At 38.5% G+C, this 14,402-nt stretch overlaps 1 protein-coding gene across 1 annotated transcript; it reads left to right on the top strand.

Annotated features, from left to right (window-relative positions):
- The first annotated feature begins 2,950 nt into the window (after positions 1-2,950).
- On the top strand, positions 2,951-13,354 carry LOC148096652 (major histocompatibility complex class I-related protein 1-like). Its single transcript, XM_087835476.1, has 7 exons — positions 2,951-2,996; positions 7,245-7,505; positions 7,633-7,908; positions 11,216-11,542; positions 12,729-12,812; positions 12,999-13,016; positions 13,122-13,354. The coding sequence occupies exons 1-7, from the start codon at positions 2,951-2,953 to the stop codon at positions 13,352-13,354; spliced, it is 1,245 nt and encodes a 414-aa protein (XP_087691602.1).
- Positions 13,355-14,402: the final 1,048 nt, after the last annotated feature.

Below are 14,402 nucleotides of genomic sequence, written 5' to 3'. Positions count from 1 at the left end.
TTAGAGACACAGATAAGTGTTTTGCAATTTGGCATAATTTAAAAAAAAAATTAATTTCTTCACTGCAGAAATGAGGCTTTCTTGTCAGAAGTCATTTTTTGTGAAAAAACACTTTTCAAAGAGGTTTTTTTACATGTCCACTTAGGTGGACAACGTATGTTTTGACTTGGTGGCAGGCTATGGAGTGACACATCAGTGTCCAATGTAGCGGTTTATGTGCAGGTATACCATCAACACTGACACAAATATTTTTTTTAAAAAACTGCCTTTGAATAGCTGTCCAGTGTAGTGACCACTATGTGTAAAAGGGTGAATTAAAAAGTAGAGGGAAGTCCCACTAAAATTCTGTATGAAATGATCTGGTGTGTTTTGAGCTTTAGTGAACAGGTAAAGGGAAAAAGGTTTAGTGAAAGCATGTAGGAACAATTCACACAGGGAGGAGTGAAAACCAAAATTAATGTAAGAAGGACAAGGGTAGGTATAGGGGAATGCTGTGTTTATTTACCACTTGTTTCAATAATTATCAACTTAACAAAAGAAATATGGGGGGAAAGGGAACAAGATGGTTGAGCCAAAGAAGTCAGGAGAACAAAAGTGGCCTACAGCTTCCCTAAAGGCTTACTGAACCAAAACTTTACTCTACAGCTCTACAAAAAAATGTCAGTCAAAATAACGCAAAAGTGGTGTCAACCCCATAACCTAGTGTTTCTAATAATTGTCAGTCTATGTGTTGCATGTGTATAGGGTTTCCCAAATTTACTTGTCCAGCCTCCCACCATAAACACACAACTAAGTCGACGACAACTGCTACAACAACTACTACTACTACTACTACTACTACTACACACAGAAAATATAGAGCACAGGCTCACAGAGAGGGGAAGCAACAGACTGAGCTGGTCAGAAAGCTGCCCCTTTTGTATTGATCATTTGTGAGTGCTTGGTCTTCTGTGCCAATATCGGCCAGTATGTTTGTAGCAAATATGTTTGAATGGACTAATAGGTGGAGGCCAGAAGAGAAACTGCAGAAAAACAACAGTGTCACCCATCCTGGTATGTAACACAGGGAAATCAAAAATGTACTCAATACATGCCAAAAAGTGTGAAAGGTTCTCTTTCCATGTCAGCCTTACAATATATTGGAAACAATAACTGGAACAGGAAGTTAAGAAAATTGATGAACTAATATTATTAGTAAGTATATATATATATATATATATATATATATATATATATATATCTCGCTTGCTTTATCGTCCACGGAAAAGGGTGGAGTGCTCACTCCGGGTCGGGGATGAGTTCCTGCCCTAAGTGGAGGAGTTCACTTGTTCGCGAGTGATGGGAGAAGGGAGCCAGTGATCAACAGACGGATTGGGGCTGCAGCTGCAGTAATGCGGACGCTGGGTGGCTGGCCTCTCCCTTAGAGATAGGGTGAGAAGTTCGGCCATCCGGGAGGGGCTCAGAGTAGAGCCGCTGCTGCTCCACATCGAAAGGAGCCAGCTGAGGTGGTTCGGGCATCTGACAAGGATGCCTCCTGGGTGCCTCCTGGGTGAGGTGTTCCGGGCATGTCCCACCGGGAGGAGGCCCCGGGGCAGACCCAGGACACGCTGGAGAGATTATATCTCTCGGCTGGCCTGGGAACGCCTTGGTGTTCCCCCGGATAAGCTGGAGGAGGTGGCTGGGGAGAGGGAAGTCTGGGCCTCTCTGCTTAGGCTGCTGCCCCTCGGATAAAGTGGATGAAGATGGAGATGAAGATGGAATATATATATATATATATATATATATATATATATATATATATATATATATATATATTAGGGATGCACCGATACCGATATCGGGTATCGGGGCCGATACTGTAAAATGTGTGTGTACTCATACTCGTAAAAGTTAACCGATACCATGAACCGATACTAACTTATTTCATTAGTCAGAGGGTGGCTTGTCATTTCTGTTGTAGTTTTTTAGATTGGCCACTAGGGGGACATCCCGCGCTAAACGGGCACAGGGTTAGGCGAGTGAGACTGGCGGCTCCAGATAAAAAAGAGAAACTGGAGGCTGCTGTAGCTAGGCTAAACAAAATGTCAGCAGTGTGGACCGGTTTAACGGCACAGTGGACTGATGATCCACGGGCAGATGAGGAGTTTGTTCATCAATGCCGAATACTTAAGTTATTTTGTTTGTTTGTTTACAATATGGACACTCTGCAATAATTTAAAAGTTAATTTTATTCTCAAACCTAATTTGTATTTATTTTATTCTAAACAGAAGTGTTTATTTATTATTCTGAAAGCTCGAGACAGTGCCAATAGTTCAGTGATATTTTGTTAAATTACAATGTGGAGACTCTGCAATAATTTAACTGAAGTGCTTATTTTTCACTTGAAATTTTTTTGTGGTCATTTTTATTAAGATTTTATTTTTTATCGGCAGAGAATAAAATTAAACCTGTCTTCCAATTCATTGTATTTGTGTGTGTGTGTGTGTGTGTGTGTGTGTGTGTGTGGTAGAAGTATCGGTTTTTGTACTCGGTATCAGCAAGTACTCAGATCCAAGTATCGGTATCGTATCGGTTTGAAAAAATTGGTATCGTTGCATCACTAATATATATATATATATATATATACACATACACACATACATTTTGGCTTTAGTGGAAGCAGACAAAAACAGGTGATGCACAGTAAATGTACTACACAGAAAAATGCTTTGCACATGCAACAGAAATCTTTAGACATGCAACTGAAATGCATATTTAAATAAAAGAATAATTATCACACAAACTGTATTTGAGCCAAACCCTTGTATACCTGCTGTAGTGTCAGCTGAGGTTAAAGACATCTCAAATACCAAGAATGTAAACTAAACCACAAAACAAGTTCAGACTGAAAAAGAATTTAACTCTGCAGTCACGGAAGGGCTTTTCCCATTCTGCTCCAACTGTCTAAACATGAAGACGCTAATGATACTCCTCCTCTGTCACACTGCAACTGCAGGTAAGATAACAAGTTAACAAGTAAAAACTTTAAATTTTCTTGAAATGGTTATTCTATTCTAATATTACATGAACTACTCTTAGGCAATACCCTAACTTTGGTGTGTATATAGGGATTTAGCAAAACTTACTTGTACTTGTGACTTGACAGTCAGTTGAATTAACGCTGAAACACTGAATTAGGTTTTCTGGAGTATAAAAAGTATAACCAAACCTCTTCTGAAAATATGACTAGGCTTTCAAATCCTGTGTCAAAAATTCAGCGCATATTGGACTAGAGCAGCAAGCAGCAAACAGGCAAGTACAGGCAGATCAGAAAGTATTCAGGGAGAAAGCAGGAGCAACAGGCAAGTAAGCATTTAAATTAAACACAAAAAACCTTTAAACGTTATGCTGGATCAATCCCTTTAAATATAATAAAATGATAAAGAGAAGCTGAAGTTTTTTGTCTTGTTTTGGGATTTTATTTGCGTTAAGCTTTAACAACACTCTGATCTGACCTTGAATAGCATTGATGCATTGATTTGTATGTCATTTTAATCTGAACCTTATCTGGAATTATAAAAATATAAACCTATTTTCATTCAGAGATGAATGACAAAAGTATTAATAATTAAAGTCAGTTATTGACATTTTTCTACATGGGTACATTCACAATTCCAAATAGTGTGCCTCCAAAACATTTACAGTATTTTTGAAAAACCTAATTGCATTGTTTCCTATTCAAAGGCATAAACAATATTTTAGAGTATATACGATGCATTTAAAAAACAAAATGAGCTACTATTGGTCATATCTTTAATATTTATCAAAGACTTAAACCTTTTCCAAAAGGCATTTCTGACTTTACTGGTTCTTTTGCTACATGTCTTTACTAAAATAAGATTAAAATTGTCTTTAGTCAAGTTTAATTACACTGATTTCAAACAAACTACTGCTGTACACTGACTGTAAATGAGAATATTAACTCAATCAAAGAGTATGTTAAAATAGTCCTAGGCTGGAGAAGTAATAAGCAAGTGCTGCCTGGCAGCCATAATAAGAGCTATTAATTTCCTCCTAAAATGAAGGAAAAGAGCTTCATTGCTTCTGTTATTACCAGCAGACACTGGATCATCCTTTATGAAAAGAGCTGAAAATATGCCATCCCACAATTCATAGTGTTGTACTATCTGATTTTTAATGAAAAAAATCAACATAATTGATAAAGTGGTGCAGGTCAAATGTTAATGCTATTATATGCCATAACATAGCTCAGACCTTCCCAAAGTGTGGGGCCCGCCCCCTAGGGGGAGGGGGGGGGAGGGGGGGGAGTCGCAGAGCAATGGCAGGGGGGGACGCGGGATGAAAAAGGGGGGAAAAACCAAAACGCTTGGACACTGCTAGCACGGGCGCCTCCACAAACGCAAAGCAGGAGTTGAAGCATCGCTGAAAATGTTTCCAAACCAACTTCATTCTAAGCCAAAGACGAGAAAATATGGTGAAGCAAATCTTCCCTTTGGCTTCACCTACACAAGTGCCGAGGTAGGTCTCCTCAGCAGAATTGCTTTTCCCTTCGTTGGGAGCAGCGCTGGCTTCATGATTTTTAGTTCACAAACACTTCTTGTAATGACTAACTACTCCTGACATTTTGGAGATATACATACTATACTTTATACAGTAAAGTTACAGCAGGATACAAATAATATCAGGCTGATCCTGCCACGATTTGTTCCCCCGGTTCAAATCACGGACAAACAGGATCCCACAGTTGTTTATGTTTTTAAACCCATTTTGCACAGAGAGGCATTTTTTTGAAAAATATTGATAGTAATGTTGAATATTATTACACAGGAAAAAAAAACAACTACATGTAAAATAATCACACCGTGACGCCTCTGCCTTTCTAAATAGAGGGACAGTAACTGCGTGTGTATAAGCGTGTAAAACCTGCAGATAGTCAGATTAACAGTATTTTGTCTCTACCTGCCATTCTGCAATTCATCTCATTTAAACAATAACGTGCGCACAGCGTGACGTGAAAAAAGGCACATACCTTTGACATTGCGTGACGAACTCTGTATTCCTCGTCCACACGTAAACGCAAAAAATGAGTTTAAAAAATCTCAGTTTTCGTTGATTCCAAACGCCGTTTACGTGTGGACAAAGAAGAGTTAGTAGTTTATTTTCTTACTACATGTAATTTATTGCAGATTACTTGTATTTGCTTAATTGTTTACTAAATGTTTGAGGTGTGAAATAAACCGCAGTGGAGCAAAATATGGGTGTGTGTGTGGTTGGAGGATGTGTGCGTGCGCGTGCACATGGGGGGCGTGAACAACTTTGTAAAACAAAGGGGGGCCCAGCAAAAAAAGTTTGGGAACCACTGCCATAGCTTAATATAGTTTGAATTTTAACAGCAGCCTGTTACACCCACATGTGAACTCTGAACATGTCATGTTTCAGCTGTGTGCAGGCAAGAGAAGGACCCAAACGCAAAACTCACCACGCAGGAATAAAACTCAAAAAGCTGCTTTATTGCAGAATGGCACAAAAATATAACAAAACTAAACTGGGGCATGGATAAACTGACACACAGGGAAACACAGCCATGACGGAGACTACGACACTGACAAAGGGAAACACAGGGCTTAAATACACAGAGGGATAACGAGGGAATGAGACACAGAAGGAGAGCACAGCTGGGAGTAATCAGGCTGGACGAGACAAGGGAAGTAAAACAGGAAAACAGGAAACACACTGACTGAACTCTAAACATGCAAACTTAACAGCAACTGAGAAGACAGAACATAGGGACCAGAAACATGGTACAACACAACATAATCCGTAATATAAAAACACGAGATCATAAGACATATGATCTCGTGGACAACATAAGACACACAGACATGAAACACACGAAGGGCAAGGGAGACTTCACAGGGGTTGAAAACACAAGGGGGAGCTAATAAGCAAATGAACATAGGAAAAACTCATGAGCTTAATCATATAAACATCCAAATAAACTAAACTCAAAACACTGGGTCATAAGACACAGGATCGTGACAGAACATTAATAAAATATGTTTCTTGTCAACTTGTTGCATAAAGAACAGATTTTTATAAGCCCTCCAAATGAAGGTCTCTAAAAACAGTGAGATAATTCAGATGACTTGGAGGCAGCTGAAGAAGAATGTTTTTGATAGCTTACTAGGATAGCATTTTGGATACAAATTGTTGTGTGGTCCTGAAGACTGAGACTAATATTATAGTATTTGACCAAATAAAGCTGAAATCTGTGTGTGTAATATGTATAAGAACATAATATTTTTCACAGTCGGATCAACGGCCAGATCATGATCACACACACACACACTTTTTATTTTTTAAATATATTTATATTAAGAACTTGGGTAATTAGACATATTATTTGCATTCCATTGTAAATATTAGGCTTCAGTCACCCGAGTTGAGACCATAGACCTTCATGCAACCATGAAAAACCAGTGACTGGTGAATGATTCAATTCCATTTTTTTGCTGTTTAGGATTTACCCCAATAATTTAGTGCTACTTGACCATCTGTGCCACGTAACCTAAATCTTTAATATCAAAGTAAAAATGCATTGCCATTACAAGAAGGTTTGCTGTGATATCTGGACCTTGAAGAGGTCCAGTATGATTTCTTTGCAAAGTGTTCCTTTAACTTTGTGAGCATTGTATGAAATGAAATACAAATAAGGACAGAAATGGAACACAAAATCTTAAGATGGTCCTAAAACCAAACTGGCATCAATCTGAAATTAATCAGAAACCAGGAAAATACCACAGGTTGAGGCATAGAACCACTACTATGAAAAGATTCCTAACTACAGTTGTACAGAAAACTCAGAAGCAAAACCAAACTGAAGAGATAAACAAAGTCTGCACAACTAGCCTTACAGACTATAAAAGCCTATTTTGTTGATAACAGTGAGATTTTCACCTCATGGAAATGACAATTTTTAGCATTTTAAAAGTGTGAAGCTTCGCACGCACACATGCACACGCGCGCACACACACACACACACACACACTCAAAATTTAAAAAAAAACTAAAACTGTCATCTCAGGCATCACTGCAGCTGAATTAGGAAGATATATTTTATACAACACAGCAAGCTAAACTAAACAGTTTATTTACCCTTTTTTTTTAACTCATTTTACTCTTCATATTTTTGATAATGTTTTTATATTTGATTATACACTAACATCATTCTTTTCTTCTACAGTGACACACTCACTGATGGATTTTGTTACTGGATCTTCTCGTCTCCAAAACGTCTCAGATTTTTTTGGTGTTCTAGAAGTTGATGGGGTTAGCATAATTTACTGTGATAACAGCAACAAGATAATAGAACCAAGGCAGGACTGGATGAAATTAATATTTGGAAACAACACTGAGCAATACACTAATCTGTGTTTTGTGCAAGAGCCAGTCATCTTTAGAAATTTGATTCAGGACTTCATGCGGTACTTCAACCGCAGTGGAGGTGCAGTATTTTTTTTTATTTACCTCAGATGAGATCATTATAATTCATGGGTATAGATAAACAAACTGATACTAATATTAGCTCAGTGTATTTGTACATTTTCAGTCTGTTTTCTTTCTCTCATCAGCTCACTTTTTGCAAAGGAACGGTGGCTGTCAGTGGGATGAAAACACGGGAGAGGTGACTGGTACGGCCCAGTTTGCCTATGACGGAGAAGGCTTCCTAGAATTTGATATAAAAACACTGACATACAGGGCACTAAAATCAGAGGCTATCATAGTACAACACCAATTGAATAGCAATACGGAATTGATTAAATTAACTGAAGAAACCCTAAGAAGGCTTTGTCCACAACAGCTGAAGTTATTTCTGTCCCATGGAAAAAGCTCCCTGCAGAGAAAAGGTAAAGGTGAACTGATGAAGTACTGCTTTATAATCTGTTGGGGAAGTGTGTGGGGATGCATTAACGACCTGTATCTTCATGGCGCTCAGTGATGACACGAGGTCATCCAATGCTGACTCTGGGGAGAAGGAAACAGTAGGGCCATCTTGTGAGGCCCCGCCATTTCCAGTGATTCACTCCACGGGAGATTTCCCACTGGAGCAGTCCCATGCAAAGAAGAGATACACAGTCAGTTGCTGGTGCCTGAAAGCCATTGGGAAATTATTTTTCAAGTGGTTCAATATAAGCCCATGGTAGGGAATATGGGATATGACAAAACTCTAGAGCATATAATGGCACAATTTTATTGGCTGGCCATTTGGGCGAATGTGCGCCAATGGTGTTCGTCCCACCTGGAGCTGGTGAACTGATATGGTCAGACAGGGAAGGAGCCCTGGTGGGAGGGTGGGAAGTACTTTGTTATTGCACTTAAGTACAATTTTCAGGTATCTGTACTTTACTTTAGTATTTATTTATTTTTACTTTTACTCCCTAAATTTTTAAACAATTATCTGTAGTTTCTACTTCTTACATTTTCAAAACAGGCTACTTTTGCTTTAACGCATTTGTGCCGAGTTATTATTTCATCACTGCGAGCCTCCAAACATCAAACTTATTTGATCCTAAAAAGTAGCACATGAGAGGCAGTCCTGCTCGTGTTTTAATCACCTATAGATGCCAAAGTCAGGGATTAAAAGTGAGGTGGTGTTTTGTTTTTTTTTCACAACACCGGAATGATTGCAGGTAACCATAAGTTGTGGTATTTCATCATCTAGCTAGCCCTACTGAAGAGGAGCACACATAAAGGGAATTCCTTTTTTTTAAGTGGAAGGTAATTTCAAATGCAGCATTTCTATGACCTCAACAAACACACAAACTGTTTGTGTGTGGTTTGTGTCACAGTGTGTTACAAGCTATAGGTCCAGCTGCTGTATTCTCAGAAAGATAAAAGAAAGTGAGCTAACTTCACTCAGTGATGGAGAAAGATAAGAAAGGCAGGACAGGATAGGAAGAAGAGAGTTTAGATTTAAGGGTAAGGACTCCTCAGTGGGATTTGATTATATGTAAGTCATCATGTTTTTAAATCAAATATTAGGTCTGTAGATTATGTTTTTTCATATTGTGAAACATACTGCACATCAAACTGATACAGACTGCATAAAATCATTTGCAGGTTAGTGCAGGATAAACAATTTAGTTTGCTGTACTTTCATGGATTTAAAGTAAAGAACAGTGTGTCTGTGAAGGTTCTCAGTCATCCAGGTCATCGTAGTCAAAGGAGCTTGCAAAGAAAAGCGTCTGGACTCTTTGGGGGGAAACTCCCACTGGGTTTAAATTTGGGACTCCCCGCCATTTGACCTTAGAACTGAAGAAGCTTCTCGGATGAGAGGTGAAACGTCTTCAAGCAACTAAAAGAAGTCCAGACGCTTTTCTTTGCAAGCTCCTTTGACTAAACAACAGTGTCTGACTGCTGCACAGCGGCTGTGGCTTCATAATCAGAGTTGGGTCACATCAAGTGTAGCAGAGATTCATATGATTTTTAGTTGATGATGCTGAGATCCACTGACTGAATTCCACCTTCATATCAACTTTATACTGTCTAGAAATCAGACAGCATAAACAGTGTACTGTCAGTGTAGAAGATGGAAATCAGCCAGGACAACTCATAAAACATCTGCTGACATCTGGTTGAAATAAGTGCTGTAAATTCACAAAAAGCATCAGTTACGCTGATCACAGCCCGTACACTAAGACAATCTACTGCTCTCAATAGAAATTATTATGAGTTGTGATTGTTTTCCCCACAATAAGCCATTACAACCAATATTAGGGTTTGCTGATAGGGTCTCTGACTATGCTTATTTTCCTGTTTAGAGGCAAAGTCACCCTCTGCAATGTAGACAACAGAAAACAGATATATCTTTTTTATTTCCCTTCTTTTTCTTCAGATTCAGGCTGAGTATAATTAGAATTTTAAAAAGTTAGACTAAAGGTTCTATTCCCATCTACTGATATTATTTTATCATTATGTTAACATAGAACAAGGTTCAGTTGGCTTTACACAAAAATAGAAACATCCCTTGATGAGCTATTTTTTACTTTCTTACTTTTCACTTTTACTTGAGTAAAGAAGTTGAATCAGCACTAAAACTTTACTAGTATTATGAGTATTTTTTAACAGTAATTGTTAGGCCTGCGCTTGAAGGCCTCGCTGACTCAGAGACTTATTCCCATGAACAAAGCAAGACAAACAGAGATCGATCGGTTTTAACTTGCAAGGCAAGCCTGGTCGGTTCTTGGAGCTAAAAGCTCCTCACCTGATCCCAGTCAACTTCAAATAACCAGCGTCCCCTTGCAGCCTTTATTCAGTGAGCACAAGCACCACCTATTGTAAAACCCATATTATCATAAAAGTTAAGGGCACTGTGTGTGTGTGTGTGTGTGCATCTCTGTATACGTGTTTTCCTGTTTACAACCATTTTAACAACATCTCTGGTTTAAAAAACGGTCATCTCACCCCACCCCTGTATACGGTTTAACCCCTTTAACGGTCCACTATATACAAGCACAGGTGAGCCTATAAAGGGCAGGAAGTAAACATTCCTTACCAAATACGGACAACTGACTCTTTATATAGAATGTGCCTGCAGTTAAACTCTATAGCTATAGCATCACCACATCTTAGACGTAGGGGAGGAACAGAAAAACATCTAAACATGCAGTTTAAGACAAGGTTTACAAATTTAAGCACTGGCAATGGCAACTTTTAACCAAATCACCCTAACAGTAGTATTTGCACTTCTACTTAAGTACAGAATGTCTGTACTTTTGCCAACTCTGCACAAAGATATATTATGGTATTAATTTTGCACTATCAACACCCGTCCCCCAACCCAAGATTCACCACAACATACACCCACACCTTAGTGCACAAATTCGGTTTGTGTAAGGTTTTTTTTTTCTGGGATTTCACACAACCCAGGAAAAAACAATTAATACATGATGGGCTTGGACTTACAACATTATGAAGGAAATGTATTTGGAAGTAGTCACCCCCCCCAAACACCTTTTGACAGGTTGTGTGTGCTCAGTATTATTGTAGTTTTTATTTTTATTCTTCATTGGCACTATTTCCCTTGTGATATATGTCTTTCTTAGTAAGTCCCTATTTAATTTCTACATTTTGTTTCCTTTTGTTCTCTGCTTTTGCTTTCTTTACTTCTTACACCCACTCTCACCCCTTTTGCTCCACCTTCCCTCTCTCCAGTTCTTCCCTCAGTGTCTCTCCTCCAGAAGACTCCCTCCTCTCCAGTCAGCTGCCACGCTACAGGTTTCTACCCTGACAGGGCTGCGATTTTCTGGAGGAAAGATGGAGTGGAGATTCATGAAGGTGTGGATCATGGAGAGATCCTCCCCAACAATGATGAGACCTTCCAGATGAGTGTTGATCTCAATATTTTATCAGTCACACCTGAAGACTGGAGGAGATATGACTGTGTGTTTCAGCTCTCTGGTGTGAGCGACATCATCACCAAACTGAATAAAGCAATTATCAAAACGAACTTGGTGAACAACAAAACACATATTGATGCAGGTGAGAGATAAAAAATTTGATTAGTCTTGTTCAATTATACAAATTTGTCTATCTATCTATTAGGGGTGCAACAATACTCGTATCAATATTGAACCGTTCGATACAGTGCTTTTGGTTCGGTACGCATATGTATCGAACAATACAATTTTTTTTATTTATTTTATCAACTTTCCTTCTGACGATGCTGTCTGTGTTGAGAGCTCAGTGGATCTGCGTTCGACTACTCCGCCTAGGCTGCACTGTCGAGTGCAGATCCACTGAGCGCAGCGCAAGCTAGCAAGACAGACACTAAGCTCGTTGCAACATGGCAAATTGAACCTCCCCCACCCTCATTCAGATCAGGCGTTTGGAACTATTTTGGTCTTCATGTGACGTATGACCCTGATGGTAAGCGCGTCATGGACAAAAGTAAAACAGTATGTCGGATGTGCCACGCAATGCTCAACTGGTGGGAACTAGTGCGTTAGCGCAGTTAGCTCGTTAACGTGTTGACGCCGTCCAGCCCCACGCATGGGGCGATCCGCGGTAACTTGTAAACGGAGATTTGCCGCATTATGGCGTTAATGTCATTTTAACGAGATTTACGCCGACATCATCCTAGTGCAAAGACAAGTGGAAGCAGACAAAAACAACAAGCACGCATGCTGCAAACTTTACCCGAGTCTTTTAGACAGCCGTTAGCACATGATTCTCCTTATGGAGACCTGATATGTTTAATATGCTGCTGAGAATATAGCCCAGAAGAAGCGTATAGTATAGCTTTTATTTTGGAAAGAGACATTTCTCTGTAATAAACTCTCTTTTCCAAAGATGAGTGATTCAGATAGATTTATTTATTATTTTATTATTTTGTTGTTTCAGCAACATTAAATTTAAAAACTGTGCTTTTGAGTTAAAATATATATTTATAATTTTAATAAATGACAAATTAAAAAGGCATGAACATTTTTTTGTATCGAAAAAATATCGAACCGGGACACCAAAGTATCGAACCGAACCGTGAATTTTGTGTATTGTTGCACCCCTACTATCTATCTATGCATATATGTATATATACATATACACATACACGCACAATATGTTCACAATCAATATGTAATTATTAATATGGAATGAATGTATTTCTATTCTAACTTGCTTCATCTGCCACTTTTATCGGTTTTTTTTTTTTTTTTAAATTGTGCAGAGTTGCCCATCATTATTGCAGCCTTTGTTCTTGTTTTGATCATCATTGTTGCCATTGGAATTGTTGCTTACAAAAAAAAGAAAGGTAAGAAATTGAAATGAGCAGACTTTCCCAGTCAAATGATAGCAGCAGCGCAATACTCAGTTACATTATTTTTGCAGTAGTATCAGACATGTGTGATAAAACTGAGAAATACACAAATAAAGTTTAATTGTCAGATTTTTTAAAAAGTGGCAAAAACTGAAATGATGTTTTTCCCTTTTAATTCAGAAAGCCATCCAACACCTTGTAAGTACAATGTTATTTTTCTCTGATCTGCCATGCATTCTGGGGTTAAAATAAATTATTTTACTAATACTGTTCCTTTTATTATTAAATATTTAAACTGAACAGCTCCTAGCATCATCATAGAATTGAATGGGAGATCTGGTACAGAATCACCGGACTCTGCACAGAGATTTGCCACAGAATCACCAGACTCTGCACAGAGATTTGCCACAGAATCACCGGACTCTGCACAGAAATTGGCTACAGAATCACCGGACTCTGCACAGAAATTGGCTACAGAATCACCGGACTCTGCACAGAGATCTGGTACAGAATCACCGGACTCTGCACAGTCTTAACATCTCAAGTTACACAAGAACAAGATGATTTTCATATTTACTTTAAGATTTGTTATACTTTAAAAAATATTACATACCTTTATTGTTTTACAATTAAAGTGAACATAAAATACCACATTTATAAAAGCTAACTTCCACCGTTGAGCCCTAATCTTAAAAAAGTCTAGATATAGATATAACATTGTCTGAAGCTATATTTAAGAAATAAGTGTTGATATAAGCATTAATTTCAAGATTTTAGATTATATTTAATGCCAGAATGTGGTATCACTAGGTTGGCTGGTTGCTGCTAATAGACTAGCACTTTATACAAGTTGCCCTATTCACTCATTCATTCATATGCTTTTTCAACATAAGTGCTTTACATCTAACATTCACACACATTCACACTCTGATCCTTGGCTCCTCCAGTCTCCTCCAGCCAAATATCCTTGGGTAAGATACTAAACCAAATTTGCTTTGTGGTGCATCCATCAAGCTACCAACCTTATGATTAGTAGATGACCCAATCCACCTCATGAACTATAACCAGTAAGCAAGGTGTTTTTCCTTGTAAGCCAGCTGATCTGAGTTAATAATGAAGACCGTGGCTGTGTCCCAATTCAGGATCTGCACGCTTGAAGTACACGCACTACGCGTACTACGTACGGTGCGTACTATAAGTACAAGAAGTGCGGAAGTGAGAGCCGTGTGAAATGGGACGGTCTAGCCTTCGTCGCGCTGTTCAGGTTGCCTAGCAACCATGATACTAACCGCGAGTAACGTTACATACAGCTTTGTTTGACAGAAATGAAGGAGAAAAAATGTTTTGTTGGTCATTCATTTTTGTCATGACATCACTTTGATTAGTTAAGTATCTGAGGCTGAGACCACAGGACTGTAAAACATGATTGTTGGACTTCATTTCTGTACTGAACAGTTATTTCAATATTAGTTAGTAAATAACAATTAGCTAATGTTGGTCATGAGACTAAAATCATCTCACTGTGGTAATGTAAATATAATATGGCCAATATTATAGCATTGTCAGATTATTATGATATATATG

The sequence above is a fragment of the Neolamprologus brichardi genome, chromosome 22 (assembly GCF_056152115.1).
Source record: "Neolamprologus brichardi isolate AB-2024 chromosome 22, ASM5615211v1, whole genome shotgun sequence".
Lineage (NCBI taxonomy): Eukaryota > Metazoa > Chordata > Actinopteri > Cichliformes > Cichlidae > Neolamprologus > Neolamprologus brichardi.
This window is presented reverse-complemented; position numbering and strand designations above follow the sequence as displayed.